The following is a 20,226-nucleotide window of genomic DNA, read 5'->3' as shown; positions in this document are numbered from 1 at the left end:
CACAAAATAATTACATTTTTTGAAGTCAGTTATATTGTCTTTTATATTTTTTTTATAAATGGAAAAGAACACTTTGACAGTATGAGTCATATTATTAGTGAGTTCAATTTAAAAAAAAAAAAAAACACACAACCTACCATATGCTGAATATGTGTGCTATTTTTCTGTGGTGGATTTTGAGAAATAATAACTAATTACTTGAATTTATTTCATATTTACCATATGTCCTTTGCAGCTATATTCGGCGAGGTGAAAGCCACTGGTGGATGAAGGGTTCCACACCTACACAGATTTCAGAGATCATTATTAAACTCATTAAAGACATGGCAGCAGTAAGTTTCTATCCTTTAAATGTGTGGAGGATATTCAAATATTTCTGATAAGAGTACATTTTTTCATTACTTTCTATTACAGTTAGTATTGGGTTGAGCTGTTAAATGTGAGTTGGTCTCAAGAAGAAAAAGGTATAGTCTTTTGGGTTGAGTCTAGGCCTACGAGCAGTAGGAACTGAGTTCTGATTCTGCTAAACAGAATTCAGTTTTGAAATAAGCTTTTAAATAAGTCACTTGTACCAGAAACTTAAGATGTAAACAATAATTGTGTGTCATTTTCTACATTATTAATTTAGAAGCCTAAATTTTAAGTCTTGAGCACTCAACACTCCACTTGGAAAGCAAAAAGTGTCTGTGGAGTACGATAATAGTGTTGTTTTCACATAACTGTATGTAGATTTTCGTATGTGGAGTTTCTGCTTAAGGCTGCATGTTCAGATTGACTTCTTTCAGTCTTACTGAAATCTACTTTTATAGTTATTACTTTAACAATCGGGGCTGAAATTTTCCATAGTAGTATCTGCTTCAGGCAAGTTTTTTGGCAGAAGATTTTGATGAAAAGTGATCCAGCTATTTCCCAGAAACAATACTGGCCAAAAAAAAAAAATTAGATTTTGTATATGTTTAGGGGAAAGGAGTTTAGTTGGGAGGTTGGTTTTGTTTTCCTTAATTCCATGCCTATTTCAGTGAGGTGCTCTAAATGACCCAGATTTTCTTCTGTGATTACCCTTTCAAAGCTCTTACAGTATGCTCAGCTTTGGAGTCCTATTTTCTAAACCATTCACTGTGCTTAAATTAAGGAGATACCTTCCCAAAGTTGCTGAAGCTGGATGGGAATTGTCTGCAACTGCTTCTGTTGATTCTGACCACAAGATTTCAAAATCTCACAATTCATCTTTAGTTAAGAGTTAAAATTAGTGTTTCATCCCTCAGCAGTGCTGGTCCATGCATAAAATGATCACTTAGTCTTCGCTTCAGTTGTTCCAGTGGCTAGGTCTAGGAAAGGTCTGTTGTAGGTACCACTGTGGTTCCACATGATGGATTTTTGTTTCTGCTTACTTTATCAACACTTTAGCAAATTGCATATAAAAACTAGGACCCCCAAAAAAAAATAGCAATTGTAAAGACAAGTACTCAATAGATAGGAAATGCCAGGATTAACATGGTGCCCCCTGTATGTATATGCCCATATGTTTTCCTTAGGCGCCCTGCTTCTTTCAATGTATAAGATGCAACTTCCATTTGGAATGAATAGGGGGGAGAGGGGTGAAATTTGTTCAAGACTTTTTTTAAGGATTGTTGCCAGTATTGTTTGTAGCCATTGTTGGTAGGTATGCTTTGGGTAAGCGGGAAAACATCAGGGAAATAGTGGATTCTCTTCTGCAGCATTTTTAAATAGTACTGGGCAGGTCTTTTGAAGCAAACTCTCTGGTTCTTGTTTTATGGGATTCTGACTCCCATGATGATGGCAGAGCCTGTCCCTTAATGAACAGCTGATCAAAACTAAGCTGAGCCCAGACCTTTGCTAAGAATAAAAGAGAGAGATTAGTAGAAATAGAAAATGGCTGGCTGACTAGAAGCAGATGCTTGTATTTTTGTCTAAGCAGCTCCTCTAGCCATTCAATACCTTCTCCCACGAAACTGTTCCATTTGCTAATATCTGGTTCTCCAGAACCATTGCAGAAGTTAGTAGGAAAGTTCTTCAAGCTCTGGAGTCAGATATGGCAATTTGCATGCGTATCCAGAGTATGCTAGGCTCCATCTCCCACATACCTGATAGTTCTCCAACAGTGCTGGCTGTTTGATACTGATGTGGGTCTTCAATTCTCTTCTTTAAGCCATTCTACTTGGAATGAATATGTAACTATTTATTACAAAAAAGAAAGGGGTCAAGTCATTCAGATAAAGCGTGGTCCCCTCAGATGTGGATATAAATCCCTCTTTCAGTAGATTCTGTATTGCTTGCTTGAAGTGGAGCAGCTCCTAAAGGGAAGGACTGGGACTGAGTTTATGCTGTCCTCTCCTCTTGTACGAAGTAGAGAGAGGTCTGAAGAGGCCATTCAAGAGTTGGGCGTACAAACATTTCTTGATTATGTTTTGTAAGGGAGCTCTGTGATTTAGGCATGCTCAAAACATGGTTGGGGGTTTGGCCGTATTACTGAAAAGAAGGTGGAGGAATAGAGGGGTCCTAGGTTAAAAGCCTTTGAGGCTTTTTAGAGCTGCTCATTAGCAGTAGCATGACATCAGTCTTATTAGCCATTTTGTTAAGAGTTACAAATGGGATTCATTTCACTTATTCAACGTTTGCAATACGTAGGTATCTACATCTGAGTTAGTCACTGTAACTTCCTTTTTAGAGTCAAGTGAGTCTCAATTACTTCTGTCACCTTCAGCATGAGGTTTAGAGATTACATTAAGAATTTCAGGATTCAGCAGTCTGAATCGGGAACTTAAGGGTATGAGTCAGTGCCATAGGCTCAGAATCTTTAAGGTTCTGCTGTAGTTCTGATATCTCCTGTGTACTCCTCTTTATTTCTTTCAAATATGAAAACTGTGGAGAGTATTCAGGAAGGCTGAGCTAGGCGCATGAAGCTGATTGCTCTAGGAACCCACTGTAGTCTGCGTGTTACTCAGCCACTTATTTATCCTCCAGCTCTGTATTTTTCTTTCTCCAGGGGGCCTTTGGAAACATGCCCTTTCATTCTTCAAATCATATCCTCTCTACCTATTCCAAGTTAGTTATTCCAATAGTTGCTCAGATACTACCTCATCAGTCACCTGAGTATTTGAGGGCTAATTTTTACCAGATCTGTCTGATTTGAAAACTAATTCATCAGTCATCCCTGACTTCCTCTTTCTGTTCTAACTTGAGATCCTAACCTGATGTTGCTTGTAGCAGCTCTAATTACAGTTTTAGTTGACCTTGCTATTAATAAAACCTGTAATAAATTGAGTTTCCTCTTTAACAGGGTCATCTGTCAGAGGCTTGGTCCCGTGTGACAAAGAATGCTATTGCTGAAACCATCATAGCTCTGACCAAAATGGAAGAAGAATACAGATCACCAGTGAGGTGCATTGCAACAACCAGGGTAAGAACTTTAGTAAACTTAACATTAGTTCATTGTAAATGTGCAGTAGGAGCCCATCCAAGAAGCCTTCCTGTATTTTAGAAAAAACTTGCTTATACAGGTTATTTCAGGAAACAATGCATACAATATACAGTTTATATTCTCCAAATCTAGCTGTGTGCATAATGGGACACATATCCTAACTAAGGCAATCGCTGTTTGTCCAAATAAAAGTCTTGCTTTCTCTGTGTCACAGCCAATGGAGTTTTCTTCTTTGTGGCAGAAATACACCAGTAAAAACTGAATTGTAATTAAATATGCATCTTGAGTGCAAAATTTATTAGCACAAATATGCTAAATAATGAAGAATAAGTGTTTATGATTATACATTCGGGGTTTTATCCTTGAGGTAATTCAGCTTTAAGTTTGTGATACTTAACTTTTAATATATTTATGAGATCATCTGTGTGGAAAATTGCACAATATATATCAGCTGTCTTTTTCCAGCTCTCTACACTAAGTGGTTTGACTTCTAGGGCATCAGCTGCCACTTCTCAAGGCTATTATGAAAACACTCAGTAACAAATGTTCTTTAGGACAATTAAACTAAGCTTCACCTGTGTTTTAGTCTCAAAATGAAAAATCATTTGCTGAGCCCTTCATTGTTTACCTGGTGTAGGTTTTTTTTTTTCTTTGTCTGTACTTCTTCCATGAATCTTTTATAGAAACTGGCACTCACTTAACCTTAATAGATTGCTTGAAATACCATAAAAAGCATACTTGTAAATTATGACATTCCAACTGTCTTAGGGAGCACGGATTTTGGCTTCTCAAGCATAATAATTACATGTAAAAGAGGAGGTTTGCAATGGTTACAAGTGTTTGACACTCATGTTTTTTTCCATCTTGAAAGGCTGTGTCAGTTGTCCTTTTCATCCCCTTACTCATGTATTCTCTGCTCTTTGGAAGACACGGTCTCAGAATACCACTATCTCCTGCTGTCACCATGTTAGTTTAACCAGGTCTTGGAGGAGCCCTGAATGTCAGCTGTCCTTGTGAAGGAACTTGTTTCTGTCATGGAGGTTTTTTGGGGGGAAACCAACCGAGTTTTTTTCAACAAACACCATTTTGTTCAAATCAAACCTTTGATCAAAAAAATATTGCAAAATGCAGCTGTCAAGTGCATTTCAGTTTGGGTTGCAGGCCAACCGACAAATTATCCTCATATAGTTCATCTCTTTAGGTTCGTAGTCAATGGAGAGGAGGAGAGAAAAGCTTCCTCTGAAGAACAGTTACCACAGAACCCTTTTCCAGGAAGTCTCAAATGCCTCGTGCAGCAAGGAGAGAACGCAGGGAAACCAATCTCACTGAGCTAATGTTTTGTTGTCTTGTTTGGGTTTTTTTATTAGTCTGCATCCTTGAATTTCTTCTCCCCAGAAGCCTGCGATGTTTGTGATGTGCAAGTCTGTATTTGCCATATTTCTCTATAATGTACTCTGGTTGATCTTTCTTCATTGTTTCTCTCTTGTGTACTAACTGCTCTATTTATGATCATAAAGTGACATACCAGAAAGAAACAAGGTAGTTCCCAAAAGTTCAATAAGTTTTACTGTGTGCTTGACTTCTTTTGGAAAACAAAAAACTTGTGTTCTGTGACCAGGCTTCAGCTAACGATGATGCAGTTTGCAGGGAACAGCGACATTCTTATCTGCCAAAGTTTGTATTTTTAGCATTTGGGGATTTTTTTTTTATTGTTATTATTATTTTTCAGTGTTTCTAAAACATTTAATGTTTCCTTGCCTTTCAATAGCTATGGCTGGCCTTAGCATCCCTCTGTGTGCTTGATCAGGATCATGTGGATAGACTATCCTCAGGAAGATGGATGGGGAAGGACGGACAACAGAAACAGATGGTGAGACTGAAAATCGGATCTTTTTATGATTATTTTTATTTATTCAGTAGTCAAAGAATTTAGAATAATGATAGGGAAATGTAGACTTGGCCTAGCTTTATTCCTCCCTTTTGTCCCCAATGGAGATTGTACATACATGTTTGAAGAATTTGTGTTCTAGACAAGCACTGCTCAGAAAACAAAAATTCCAACTTAGAACAGTAAGGTAGCAATTCTGCTGGTACTCAGGGTGGAGCAAGGCCTTCCTAACACCTGTAGGATGGATTTTTGAGAGTGGATTGACTCAGCTAATACAACACCCTCTATCAGAGCTTTTTTCTTTCTATCTGGATTTTTGTCACGTAATAAAGTCAATTCTTTTGTGTTCCTCAGTAACTTCTATGTAATTTAGCTTCCCTTTCCCCATCTCAGTAGAGAGTGATTACACCAAAGAGAAATGAACTCTTTCTAACTGAACTTAGTAAAGCTACTGTTTACCCAGAGGATTTATAAATTTAATATGGAATATGTTGGATTAATCGAGTTTCTGTCTATATTTTTCAGTATCACAAAAATCTTACGATTTTTTTCATACCAATCTGGAAAGAGCAAAATAATGAAGCTGGTCTCTTTATAACTTGGTTAGGTAGATCCCTGTGGGAGGCAAGGGAAAATTGTGCCTTCCCAGTAGCAGCTGAGGATGCTTAGAGCAAAGAAGCCTCCAAAGCAGTTCAGTGTAGGTAGAAAGAGAATACAGGAGAGACAGAGCTGCAGCAGCAGCAAGGACTGAAACTCTCCCAAGAAGGAAGCAGGCACAAAGGTTTCTGAGGGGATTAAGAAAGTCAAAGGACTTCTGCAGAGCTTTGGAAATGTCAGAGGAGCAGCCAAGACATTGTCAGGCAGGGATACAAACTGCTGAACCCAGCCTGAATTTCCCCAGTCCTGTCTTGTACCAGGATATTCCAATGTTGAGGGTGAACTGTGTGTCCCCCTTACCAGGACTTGCTGTTGAAAGGATTCTGTTCTAAGTTGCATGCGCAGTATCGCGGAAACCACGTGTTCTGGGAGTATGATGGAAACTTGTTCTCAGACATATGCATATGCGTAATCAACGTCAGTCATTGAACTCTATTTGTTACAGATATTTTGAACTGCAAAACAGAGCTGTGTTGAATTAAAAAAAGAATGTTATCAGTAGAGCAACTTGATTTTATGATGGTTTTTGAGGTTTTTTTACTTTGACTGTATCCTCTCTGAGTTATAGATGACCTACAGCTTTGATTAGATGCTTGAACAGAATAAACATACCATATCACAGTAATGAAGGGTAAATAGCGTGCCTGATGTCTGACCTGAGTACTCCTATCCCTGAACTTTTCTGTTAACGTGCCCATAACCCATTGTTACCACCTAAATCTTTCCTCAGACTAGTTGAAAATGATGTCTCGACTACATTGTTGAAAACCACATTTTCGCTACATCGCTCAAAATATGAGGTGAAGAGTATCAGAACCGATGTAGTAAATTGGGGCTTTTTGTGTCCAGGAGTAATTGTTTAGATACTGGTTATTCTAAAGATACAATTAATAGTCTAAATGAGCTCTTTATCCCCCTTTATTAATTTGGGGGGGATGACTGGGAGGAGAATAAAAACAGATGCTGAAAGGAAATAAGGGATATGATAGAGAATTATTTCATGTTTTCTTTTTTTTTTTTTTCAGCCAATGTGTGATAATCATGATGATGGTGAAACTGCCGCAATCATTTTGTGTAATGTCTGTGGGAATTTGTGTACAGATTGTGACAGATTCCTTCATCTCCATCGGCGAACAAAAACTCATCAGAGACAGGTAGAGTAAAAATGACATCATGTTGTATCCACTGCATACCTTGTGTGCTTTTCCCCAAATAATATATAAGTAAATAATAACATAAGCAAAAGGCAGTAATAAGTATCAAATCTGAAAATGGTGTTATCTTTTATTTTGGAGATGGGATAGATAAGTTTCCATTTAATTCTTTTGAGTTGTTTTTAGTTAAATTCTCTTGTCCTTTATCTTTTGAAGAAGATTAGAAAATCATGTAGCAGTCCCTAATTCTCTTATGCTACATCAGCTTTTTTTCTTTCTTGTTCTAACATTGTTTAGGGACATTTTTAGGAGAATTGAGGGCCTGCATAGACTTTCTTAAGTATATTTTGTTTCTTTATTCCTGTTAAATTATATCTCCTTTACTACTTTTATCATATGAGCCAGTGCTTTTCAGCCCCTTGATTTTTAATGTATATGCATTTTTTAATATCCAGGAAGACCACTTGACAGCAAATATTCCCACTGGTTCCCTTATGTCAGTCTCCTCTTACTTTTCAATATTCCTCCAGCTCTCACTGTCTTTTCACAGATAAATATGTTGTTATATCCATTAGCTTGAAAATGCCCTGTTGTCTTTTGGTTTCGTTTTTAGGATTGAAACGTCTTTCCTTTTCAACTTAGATGGGTTTTTATAAATTGCTGTGTACTCTGCTAGTTAGTGTTTTTCTATGTTATTCTGTTATCCTCTTCATCGCTAAACTCAAAACTACGTTACCCTTGGAATTTTTCTTTTTCTCATTGAAATTCATATTGAAGATGCCTTTACATCTGAAACTACTGAGCATTTCCTCTTGACATTATCTCTCTTGTGTGTTTTTTGTGGTCCTTTATTTTCCCCTTTCCCTCTGACGACTTACATTTGTACAGAGGCTAAAATAATAAACCTCATTAATAAAGTTAATTCAGTGGAAATCATTCCTCTTCTCCCTCTCATAGAGTGCATCCACGTTAGCTTTTTAGTTAGGATCAGGAATGGGCTTTTGAAGTAAATATGATCATCTCTCCTTAACATGCTGTGCTTTGTGTTATAGAGCAGCCTTGGAGTGCATGAACTGGATTCCTTTCAGGTGAAAATAAAAACAGCAACAAAAATAGATACTGGGACATGCTGCTAATGGTCATTCAGTGCAAGGGATCAGCTAGTCTAGAGCACGTGTGATGTAAACATCACAGCATTGGCGCCCAGTTTCCCTCTGCAGATCTCCTCCTTGGTGCCTCAGCATTTGCAGTGCAGACTCAGCCTGGAAGTTCCATGTGGACCTGTCATCTTATATTTCTTTGCAGAAATCTATTTCTTTGCCAGAATCTTTGCAATCCCCTTCGAAATTTTCCTGGTTTGTCATCCTAAGATGATGATTTTATATGTCTTACCCTTCCGTCGTGGCACAGCACAGTCTAGTCTCAATTTATTTTTCTGATTTCTCCTATATAGCCTGTTCAGATTACAGTTGATAAAAAGTAAGTTCTTATCTCGTAGAAGACCTCGCATCTCTCCTTTAATCTGTCCAAAATAGCTATTTACCAGATTTTCCTGTTTACTTCAAAAAGCATGTTTAAACTTTTACTCTTTATTCACCACCTTCACCTTTACATCTCTCACGTCAAGCCCCTCAATTTAAATGTTAAATTCTGTCGTGTTCCCTGTTTCCTATTTGCTTCCTGTTCTTTGTCCAACTTCTGTCATACATACCTCTTTAATGTATTTTCTCTCCCTCCAAGAAAGGACAAGCCTGTAAGTTACTACGACCTGCTTATGCAAATCCTTTGTGAAGCAATTAGGGTTTTCTTCCTGATTGTAGTAAGAATTAAAACAAAGTTTAAATTGAATGTATACCTCCATACCCAGGAAAATTCTAACTTTATTGCATTGCAGGTGAAATGAATGATAAGAGAACTGCCTTCAAAAGTTAGGAAAGGAGAAAAAGAAAAGACTCTATAAATTCCATTAAGGATCTCATGCAGTTTTTTGATTTTGCAAAAATTTTATCTTTCCCTCATTATAGCAAAAAGTACCCACTTTGTATTTATGTGACGGTCAAAAATATTAATATTACACACCTAATAATCATTATCATATAGTACATATTATTAAGACCATAATTATCAATGTTGATAAATGACTAGCATGATTATGTGAAGATATTTCTAATGCTATCTTGTGCTTTTAATTTACCGTGGCCTACTGGATGAGTTGGGTAGTAGTTATGAAGTCCAAGCTCCATATTTTTTAAATTAGAAAAAATGTTGTGCAGCTCTCAGCGTTGCTGCACTATTGCTTCCCAGCTGTGTTAGCTCCAGCATTAATTTTATACATTTTTACTTTTAAAAATGCAAAGCCGTTATCGATTCTGCAGTATGTACAAATTATGGAATGCATAAAAGAAAAATAGCTTGCAGTAGACAAACTCTGCAGAATCTATAAAACGTGCTGAAAATACAGAGAGACGGTGATGAAAAGAACATAGAGATGCTATTTAGTATCTGTTTGGTTAACCTGACAGGTATTCAAAGAAGAAGAAGAAGCTATCAAAGTTGATCTCCACGAGGGTTGTGGTAGGACCAAACTTTTCTGGCTGATGGCATTAGCAGATTCTAAAACTATGAAGGCTATGGTGGAGTTTAGAGAACAGACAGGTAAAACACAAGTGTTATTACTTGCTCTTTATCCTGATTATATTTACCTTTTAAATAAGCACTTATCAAAAAAAACAAACAAACAAAAAAAAAAAACCCAAACCCAAACAAAAACCAGTTGGGGTTTTCATCTGCTGTAGAGCAATGCTTTTAGTTGTTTGGTAATAAAAATAAAATAGTTTAACTGCGTAAGAACTGCTGTTTTTCTGGTTGTTTTCTGTGATTGTTGTTCAATCCCTTACGTTTCACTTCAACAGTTCTCATTTTTGTTCATTCTTGTGGCCCTAGGCAAACCGACCACCAGCAGTTCTGAAGCATGTCGGTTCTGTGGATGTAGGAGTGGAACAGAATTATCAGCGGTGGGAAGCGTTTGCTCTGACACAGATTGCCAGGTGTGCATTAATATATATATCAATCATCAGTAATTACATAAATAGAAGAGACTGTAGGATCAAATGGATTTTTTTATTTTGAGTAAACCTCGTTCATGCCTGTGGTCCACTTAAAATCAGACCTCTCATATGAAAATGTTTGAATATTGAATATTATATGATAATTCAAATACTTCCGAGTTTGTAAATGTTTAGCTTAATTACAGGCTACGAACACCAACGGTGAACCAAAATACTGGGTAGTTTCACTATTATCTTCAAAAGTATCTCAAGTTTTCACAACAGCGTTCCAATTATAAAGTAAAATGTACACTGTCAACACGAAGGCTAGTGGAAAAGCGTGATAAAAGTAGTTCATATGATGGCTTGTTCATTATGTGAGCATAGAACATTTAAGACTTGGCCAGGTTTGTCCCGAGCATTTTGGTGCCCTACAGCGCAGGTACCGTTGGCAGAGGGCCAAATCCTAACCAGTTCCTTATCCCACCCTATTGACTTCTGTTTACATGTGGCAAACTCGTCGTCTGTTTTTCTCTCTCAGCCTATTGAGTGTATTATATTACTGTTATATATCAATTTGTTGTGAGCTTCTGGGCAACTTTTATACGTTTTCTACTTACTAGGGATAGGAATTAGAGGTGGTTAAAACACTATTTCCATATAAAAGTTCTGTATGCCGATTAATGATTAACTCATAATGTGTGCTCATAATGAGTGGGTTACTTCATACCTTTCCTGAAAGACCAACATCTGCAGATATCTTAAAGGCTGTTAATACAGGGCAAGCAATGATTATGCAGGAGGCACTTCGTGTACAAAATACACACGGAGGATTAAAGAATATTTATCTTTATATTAAAGTTAAATATTAAAATTTAAAAATTGTGGTTTCATTATGCCATTACTATTCAGGAGTAACATAAGTAAGTGAAGATGTCAGTTTTACTCCCAGGTACGCAAAATGGGCGGTTTTTCCCAAGTACCTGCTGTAGCAGGAGACAACATGAATCGTCATTTTTCTGTCTTGGTTTATTGCACGAACCCGCAACCCTTCAGAAAGCGACACTGTATCAAACCATTCAGTGAAGGGGGGAAAAAAAAGATTAATTATTTACTTTTAACAGGAGTATGCTAAAATTGCCTGCAGCAAGACACACCCCTGTGGTCATCCATGTGGAGGCGTTAAGAACGAAGAGCACTGTTTGCCTTGCTTGCATGGCTGTGATAAGAATGCTACAACTCTCAAACAAGACGCCGATGACATGTGCATGATCTGCTTTACTGAAGCACTTTCAGCAGCACCAGCTATACAGGTTTATCTTCCCCTCCCTCCTTTTAAGATATTAATGTTATTTCAATGTTAAGTGTGGAAGAAGTTAAAATATAAAAGCCTTCAAATTACTCTCATAGTTCCCCTCCCTCCTTTTAAGATATTAATGTTATTGTAATGTTAAGTGTGGAAGAAGTTAAAAGCCTTCAAATTACTCTCATAAAAATTTCAAAACCAACACCGTAGCAATACGTACGTTACTTAAAAAGCTTTCTTCTTGTCTGGCGTTGCTGCTATTTCAAGAAAGCTGATTGTATCGATTTAGTTTGCCGTGTCTACTTTATTAAAATACTTGGTATTTTATAAATGAGAAAAACAGCTGAGGTAATTAATGGATATACTTCATCTATATTTCATATATCCACTGGTGGTTTTGAAGTGGAAAGGTTATGATTTTAACGACCATTTTATATTCTTTCTCTTTGTTAAGAAGAAAACAGGGGTCTTCTAGGATTTTAGGGTAATTAATTCTGGAATTGATATATGTTGCCACTTAAGCAAATACCTACTTCTGTTCTAGTGGTTAATGTAACTTCGGTGTTCACTTACACGTGTTCTTTTCTAAAGCTGGACTGCAGCCATGTTTTCCATTTGCAATGCTGTCAACGAGTACTAGAAAACAGATGGCTTGGGCCAAGGATAACTTTTGGGTTTATGTCCTGTCCTATTTGCAAGGTAAATGAGCTATGTGTTTACTGCCTAGGCTCAAACCAGTTACCTGATACTGTCTTTGTTTTTCCTTTCCTTTCCTTTTTTTTTTTTTTTTCCCAATAATACATTGCTTATTACTGTATAAATTAGTTATACATCTCGCTTCCTTGATTTCTCACGTCACTAAAGAAAGGGTATCACTGATGCATCTTTTTACCTTCTGCTGTTCCCTGAAGTAAGAGTCCTCTTAAAAAAGAAAGCATAACGCAGACATTATCTTAATGCCGTGATTATTCTTAGCACCATCAGCTTGTAAATTCCCCATATTTGGGGATGGCAGGTAGGGGAAGAAGTAATCTTAATGCACAGTATCTGAAGCAGGAAACTTGGCTTCTCTGTTTTATTCACCCCTTTTAAAGCTGCTTTGCTTTTCAGTATGAGGGCAGAGCTGAAGAATATATATATGTAGTTCAGCTGAAATTACTAAAAATTCCTCTCGTACTCTACAAAACCATAACTGCTGTAAACAAAAGCATATGGTAGCTGCTGGGAAGGAAGGCACCTTGATGCCCTAGGAACGTGAAATCTGTGAATGCTCAGCCATGCTGCATGCTGTGTCTCTTCCTTCGTGCTGTATTTTGGTGATAGATGGCAATAGCTTGTGACCATCAAATGATCAAGAGCTGGCAGAGAGGACTGTCAGTCATTATTCTTAATTGCTGATCACTAAGTCAGAAAGGACCAAAATTAGAGAAAACATGCAATCAGAATATTCCCGTGCTGCGGTGAGTATTTCATGTACCCTTTACCATCCCTCTGTGGTTGTTACAGTCTGTTGTAAGGGCTGATGATTTCATATAACAAAAGGCCATATAAAAAGCGTTCCCGGTTACTATTTTTGCAGCAAATAAGTATATACTATATCGGCCATTTTTTGAAATGTCCATTGCCTGAGCTCTTAGGTCTTTGTGACATCCATTATGCTATTTGTGTTTGACCATAATACAAATTATCACAGCTGTTGTAATAAAGATGCAAGATATTTTAATCAGGTTTTTTTTTTATTTCAGAACAAAATCAATCATACAGTATTAAAGGATTTGCTCGATCCAATCAAAGAACTCTATGAAGATGTAAGGAGAAAAGCGCTAATGAGATTGGAGTACGAAGGGTTGCACAAGAGTGAGGCCATCACAACACCAGGTGTTAGATTTTATAATGACCCAGCTGGCTATGCTATGAACAGATACGCTTATTATGTTTGCTACAAGTGCAAAAAGGTATGTCGATTAGTACTTTCTCAAATTAACTGTACATTGCCGTTTCAAAAGTAATTTCTTAAAGAATGGAACATGTATTTAATACATCGTGTATGGAGTAGGAAAGCAGGAAAAGAAATTGTGGTTAAATAGTGATTAAAAAAAGCGTTGATCAAATTAGATAGCACAGTGTCTTACAAAGCTCAGAAGTATATGCAGACCTGTTCAGAAACCAGAGGCATATCGAGTAGGAAAGCAGGAAAAGAAATTGTGGTTAAACAGTGATTAAAAAAAGCGTTGAGCAAATTAGATATACACAGTGTCTTACAAAGCTCAGAAGTATACGCAGAGCTGTTCAGAAACCAGAGGCATATTGAGGTGATAGCTGCCTTAGAAGAATGTGTAGATGATGCTCTGTTAGAACACCAACCATCCCGTTGTCCCACTTCCAACTCACACTTTATGTGAACATTTAAATAGTATAAACATAGGTTTCGTTCTGACTCTTTGATATGGAGACTTCCTTGCTAAGTTTCCGCCTAAATACTACATTTACCCAAGTTGGAGTTCATTGCAACTGCAGTAAACTGACTTTGGGGCAGAAGTGTTAGGAGAATGGAAAAGGAGTAGGAAGAGGAGATGCGTGGTCTAGCCTGATGGACTCTGGGTCATATATCTAACAGTTCTCTTCAGGTAGAGGATATGAAATTTATCCAGGAGACAAAAACTGTGTACAGACAGCCCCTGGTTTCCTCACCAGCAGCAAACAGACAAACATTCTTTATCTATGGTTAGAGACTACGGTTAGAGAAATTTTGGGTAATCACTGAACCCCCCCCCCATTGCTTCTTTCATCTGAAGCTGATTTTAGTACCCATCTTGATCACATCTTTTTTCCCTTTTCCCTTAAGGCAATTTCATGACAGAATTTTCAACCCCGATAATTTTTTTTGTCAAATGGAAGTGCACAGTTTGGCAGTGGGAAAGGATTAACTTCCATCTGCTAGGGAAGAGCAGGGATGAATCCCTCTAGCTCATTACTGCACAGTTACTCAGTTCGCTTTTGTTCCTGCTTCCCACAGTTAATCAGATTTCACTCATCATTTAGCAACTTGCGTACTGCCTTTTCTTCCTCCCTCACAAAAATTTCTTTTTTCATCTTACTTCTCCAGTTTTTAGTCCTATCCCTGTTTTTCATTACCCTTTCTTTTCAGTATTTAATACTCAGTATTTCAGTTTTTGTCTTATTGCCCTCTTTTCCCCTTCCCTTGTATCTCGATATTCCCTTTCGTGCTGTGCCGGTATGTCTGAACAGCAACATTCAACTATCTAATTTCTAACTTTTTTCCTCCCTCCGAAACCTGTTCATCCCAAACTACTACCTCATTCCTTGATGTACATTCCGTAGGACTCTCCCTTTTCTTTTCAGTCCACAGATTTGGGGGGAAGGTGGGCTTCTTAAATTTTTCCTTCCTCATAGTTGCTTTGAGACCACTTGCCCTGTCCTCCTACAATCACGGCAAAAAGGTGAGAATTGCTGAGAGCAAGAATTTTGTGCATTGTCTAATTAGTCGATAATATGGTAACAAAGGAAGCAAGGAAGTTATTTTTTGCCTTGTCTCACTACTCCTGTGAGAACGCTTCAGTGTATGAGGAAATTCATCAGAGCTGGCAGTCTTACTTGGTGATTTTTTTTGGGCCCAGTGTGTCCTTGTAGAATAAGAAGAGAAAGTAGAATGGATTTGTAGAAAATAGCAAAATTCTAATTCTAAGGGATCCCACAGGAGCGTAAAAACTGATACTCCTTTTGGCTAGCAAAAAGCCCTCCTGGTGGAATCTTTCTCTGCTGCCTGCAGCCTCAGCCCCATCTTTCTTACACAGGGTTCATAGAGCGCCCATAGAGCTTCTGTTTCAGAAGCCTTACGGTCACCTGCCTAGACCAGAGTACGTGGCGCAATTTTTGGTTTTGTTTATCCTGGGATTGAGAGACGTTGGTTTAGTACCTCAAAACCATGTATCTGGAGTCAGAGTTGAGAGCTATCAGAATGGTGGCGACTATCGTAATGACTCTTAGCCATCGCTTTCCCCTGCAAATTGAATTTGTTAAAATAATAGCTGTCCCTGGCTTAATGTCCAATCGTTCCTATATGAAATTCAGGCATACTTTGGTGGCGAAGCTCGTTGCGATGCTGAGGCTGGACAAGGCGATGACTATGATCCAAGGGAGCTTATTTGTGGTGCATGCTCTGATGTTTCAAGGGCTCAGGTAAGCAAAGAACTCCTATTCATGTTTTTATTTCATTCTGAAGCTCTGAGTACCTGAGTCACACAATAATCCACAGCCATTAGTAATTATATCTATTGTATGACACTGTATGGTATTACTAGATACTGCAGAATGCTAGAAATGTGTCGTTCGGATTGCTACAGCGTGGCTGCTTCGTTTATCGGCGTTTATTTTCTTTTGTTTAGATGTGTCCCAAACACGGTACAGATTTCTTAGAATACAAATGCCGCTACTGCTGTTCAGTTGCTGTTTTTTTCTGTTTTGGGACAACGCATTTTTGCAATGCTTGCCATGATGACTTCCAAAGAATGACAAGCATCCCTAAAGAAGAACTCCCACACTGTCCTGCAGGTAATGTTTTTATAAAGCAGATTTACCACACTGAATTCTGAGATTAGTAATTAGTTCTAATTGATAGCCTTGTCTTTTCTTGCTGATGGTTTTTAGGAAAACCACAGGGTCAGTCATACAAATTTTAAATTCAGTGTCTTGAATAACAACAGAATGGGTTTGTTCTATGCATGCTTTTGATTTTTTTGCTTCTCTGGCAATGTCATGACACTGATCCTTTAAACACTGACTGATACTTTGAAACAGAAGGACATTTCAATGTACCGACACCAATGCAGGCTCCAGATGTGACATGAAGTGTTACAATTATATCGAAAAAATTAACACACTGCCTTTAAATGATACATCATTTGTTGCACCTGTCGGTGCAACAGTGCAAACTGCTGTTGCCAATGCCTTAGTTTCTAACTTCATGTGCCGATGATTTAATCTCAATAAATTACGTTATTAATCTTGCTGTTGGAAAAAAAAGTGAGGTCTTTAGTTTCGAGTAAATATCTTAATCAAAAAAAAAAAGACGATTTCTGATATAAACTTAGAATTATTGTTTTACTGCAGAGTGTAACCCTTGTTCATATTTATTGAGTCTGCTTTTAGATTGTGCTGATTTCTTCTACAATTATTAATGAGATGAAACCTATTTTGTGACTCTCCCTATAAGCTTTTTGCCTTTTTTACTTTGAATTTGATTTCATTTAAATTACGCAGCAGTTTGATTTCACACACACACACACACCCCCCTTCAAATACCAATTCAACATTTGACATAACTGGTTTAAGGAGCCAACACAGGTTCTTGACTGTTTTGTCAGATCTAATCGAACGGCATTTTTTCTCTTGGTCTATTAAGCCTCTAGACTTCTTGCTTGAATTTGACTGTGTGAAAGCACCTTTCTATCTGCTGTTTCCTGAGCCTTCATTTTTGATGCCTTATAAGTTCATATTACAGACGTATTACCTTCACTTAGCATGTGTTTTGAGGAGGTGTAATATATGTCTACTTACACCAAGTCTGCAAGTATTAATCTTTTTCTTTTCTTTTCCCCTCACCCTTAAATTCACTGTAGGTCCCAAAGGTAAACAGCTTGAAGGAACGGAATGTCCACTTCATGTTGTCCATCCACCCACTGGTGAAGAATTTGCTCTGGGTTGCGGGGTTTGCAGAAATGCTCACACTTTTTAGACTAGAGGGTTGTTTTTTTCTTTTTTACCAGAGCAAAACAGGTGCCCTCATCCCTCAAGTGTCCTAAAAATAAAGTCCAGCTGGGATGAGGACGGGACCATTTCATAACCCAGGTAAAAGGAACAATTTGCCGTGCAAGAAGGATGCCAAATACCATGTACATAATTCTTGCTGTGAGATATTGACATTTTTTTGAACCGAGACATCAAAACTTGTGAGGTGTTTGCATGTGGCCATTACAGTCATCGGCTAGGAAACATTGGACATTTACAAATAAATAATTGCTATTAAAGGATCTGTGTGTCTGTGGACTATGAATGATGCTGGCTTTCAGGAGAAAGAAAAAAAAAAAAAACTGATTATTGTATACTGACTTTTTGTAATCTTGTACAATTGTAACGCATCACAAGTGGGGATGGGAAAGAGGAATATTCTGGTTTATTTCCTAGACTGTTATAAAAAAAAAAAATTGTGTTAGGAAGGCATAAATGTAACAAGTATCACGCTGTATATAAAGGTATCAATGTTTGTCCTGTATAAGAATTATTAAATTACAACAGCAGTTTCATTTAAACTTCTGGGTTATGTTTGAGCCTGAAATTTTAATGAAGTGCAATACTGAGTGTGCCTCATATCTTGCAGCTGTAAACATAATGGAATGTACATGTCAATAAAGCCACTGTACATTTTTATACAGTGAAAGTCTAATGAATGTGTAAGCCTCCATTTTCAGAAATGTTTTTTACAACAGGGGGAGGGAGGAGGGAGGTGGTTCTTGTAATTATTTCCGCAGCAGCTTTTAAAAAGTGGGAAAGTTTGTTGGGTAAACTGGTGGTTATGGAAGTACTTATGACATAAAGATTGCTGCTGGTACCTTTAAAAGGGAAGCTGGATAAATGTACTAGCATTCATATCAAGTATTGTGTTTCCATTTTAATTTCTAACAATGTTTTTAAACACAAAGACTCCATTTGAAATTATTTTCAGCAGTTATTAAGACTCTTCAGTAAAATATCACCCCCACTTTTAGGACAAATAGCCTTTTGCCACGAATCCCAACATGCTCATTTAATAAGCATCCCAAATCCTCTGCTCCTCTGTAGTGAAAAGCAAATGACTACAGACAAGTACAGATGTGAACAACTGCCCTCACAGTGAAGGTACTGGTAGATGGCATCCAGATAGATCAGAGGACCTTGAGCGGACTGGAACCACGGGATCCATCTCAGATGTCTTCAGACACCTGAAATGTATGTGTCTGCCTGCACTTCAGAATACCTGGGGAAAAACACACGCCCCTGAAGTACAATTTATCTTACTCACAGTAGCAATGCGGGGGGTGGGAGAGGTTGCAGGCATAGAGACAAAGGTTGTCAAACACCGGGCTTGCGCTAGACTTGCAAAGAAATACACCACTTCAGGTTTGTTTTTTTTTTTTTTTTTTTGAACAACAGTCATCCGAACAACTGAACTTGTGACAGTGAGGAATTTTAACTTGTGGGTATCTATTTGGAAAGCTGGACATCAGGGGAGAGGCTGCTTGGTAAGTTCTTGGAATATATTTGAAGCGAACATGCTATAGGAAGTAGAGAAAGTGACTGAAAGGCGGCTTTAGTAGAATTGATAACGACTGAAAGGCTGTTTAGATGAAAACAGCCATGAAGGGACAACATTCATGATTCTGAAAGGAAAAGAGGGACAAAACAAGACAAATTAGATTCAGTAAATTGATTGATCTTAGGTAAGATCCTGTAGCAATCAAGAGTAAAGAAAAAATTATCTTGGGGAGTTGATGTTTTCTTTAGAACAACCAGCTATACCAAGATCACAGCCAGCAGCTATCCTAGTGCAAAGGACATAACTTGTACAAAGCAGTCAGCTTGGCCAAGTCAGGAATTATATATTAAAAAAAAAAAATAAATCAGATTACTACAGATGAATAGCAGAGGGTGAAAGGTACAGGATAAAACTTAAATTGCAGTGGGCATAAAGAATAACATGTAGGCAAGAGGTCCTGTACCTGCAATGATGACGACCTTCATTCCACAAAAAAAAACCCTAACAACAACGATTTCAGATGCCTTTAAACCCTCTACTTGAATGTTAGGAGGAAGCCAATGTGGTGGTTTTATTCAGCATCTTAAGGAGTCAAGATTATTCCTACATTGTACTTCACTTAGAGGAGTGGAGAGCATGACTCACCTCTCCAAATTATGTCCATACTGTAGATGTTTACCTCAGAAGTAGTCACCTTCAGCAGGGAGGGGCAGGCGCTGCTGGGATGTGGTTCCTTTCCCCTCAACATAAAACACAAAAAAAGCCGCTGAGCAGCTCAGATGCAGATGCCTACAATGTGCGTTTTTAAAGTCAAGTCACCACAACCTCCTCTGCGGTCTGAAGCAGAAGCAATGTTTTGGACCCATGACACCACAACCTTCAGCACCAAGGCAGATTTTGAGTTGAAAGGTCAAAGTTTGAAGTGTTCTTCCATGTTTCTGGTTCCACGTCCTCTGGTTCACGGGGTTTTTTTCATAAACGGATCATCGGCCTTTCCTCTGGTGTAGCACTCCACACGTTCTGGTGGGTGAAGGGTAGACATTGTGGCCTGAGGTCTGACAGTTCGTGTTTTAACGTTGCCAGGTACTTCCTGGAGACCTACTACGGACCTCAGGACTAAGCATCTTTATTTGAAAATGTAAGCTCCTTACTCAATACGTGACGATTCTACATCTACAACCTGCGTGCTCCTACTGGACACACCCTGAGTCACTTGGGAATGGTAGACGTGGAGTAAAAGATGCAGAACGGGGTTCTAAGGACTCTTCTACTCATGGCATATGAGATGTGCTGTAGGGTTGTCAGCACTGATATACCTGTTAGTTGGGAGGTACTGCAGTAAATTTGGATTATACCAGTGGTATTATACGAGTGGTATTAAACCAGTGGCTAGAGTACAACAAGGTGTACACAGGAGAGA

The 20,226-nt window shown here is 38.0% G+C and overlaps 1 protein-coding gene across 1 annotated transcript in view; it reads left to right on the top strand.

Annotated features, from left to right (window-relative positions):
- Positions 1-17,953, top strand: part of MYCBP2 (MYC binding protein 2) — a 174,864-nt gene extending 156,911 nt beyond the window's left edge. The window contains exons 74-85 of the mRNA XM_035895202.1: positions 236-332; positions 3,302-3,421; positions 5,211-5,312; positions 7,013-7,141; positions 9,664-9,796; positions 10,085-10,188; positions 11,313-11,501; positions 12,086-12,193; positions 13,240-13,449; positions 15,587-15,694; positions 15,901-16,066; positions 17,134-17,953. Coding sequence (XP_035751095.1) covers positions 236-332; positions 3,302-3,421; positions 5,211-5,312; positions 7,013-7,141; positions 9,664-9,796; positions 10,085-10,188; positions 11,313-11,501; positions 12,086-12,193; positions 13,240-13,449; positions 15,587-15,694; positions 15,901-16,066; positions 17,134-17,249 — 1,582 coding nt within the window. The 3' untranslated portion in view covers positions 17,250-17,953. The remainder of the gene's footprint in view (positions 1-235; positions 333-3,301; positions 3,422-5,210; positions 5,313-7,012; positions 7,142-9,663; positions 9,797-10,084; positions 10,189-11,312; positions 11,502-12,085; positions 12,194-13,239; positions 13,450-15,586; positions 15,695-15,900; positions 16,067-17,133) is intronic.
- The last annotated feature ends 2,273 nt before the right edge of the window (positions 17,954-20,226 follow it).

The sequence above is a fragment of the Egretta garzetta genome, unplaced genomic scaffold (assembly GCF_000687185.1).
Source record: "Egretta garzetta isolate BGI_Z169 unplaced genomic scaffold, ASM68718v1 scaffold335, whole genome shotgun sequence".
Lineage (NCBI taxonomy): Eukaryota > Metazoa > Chordata > Aves > Pelecaniformes > Ardeidae > Egretta > Egretta garzetta.
This window is presented reverse-complemented; position numbering and strand designations above follow the sequence as displayed.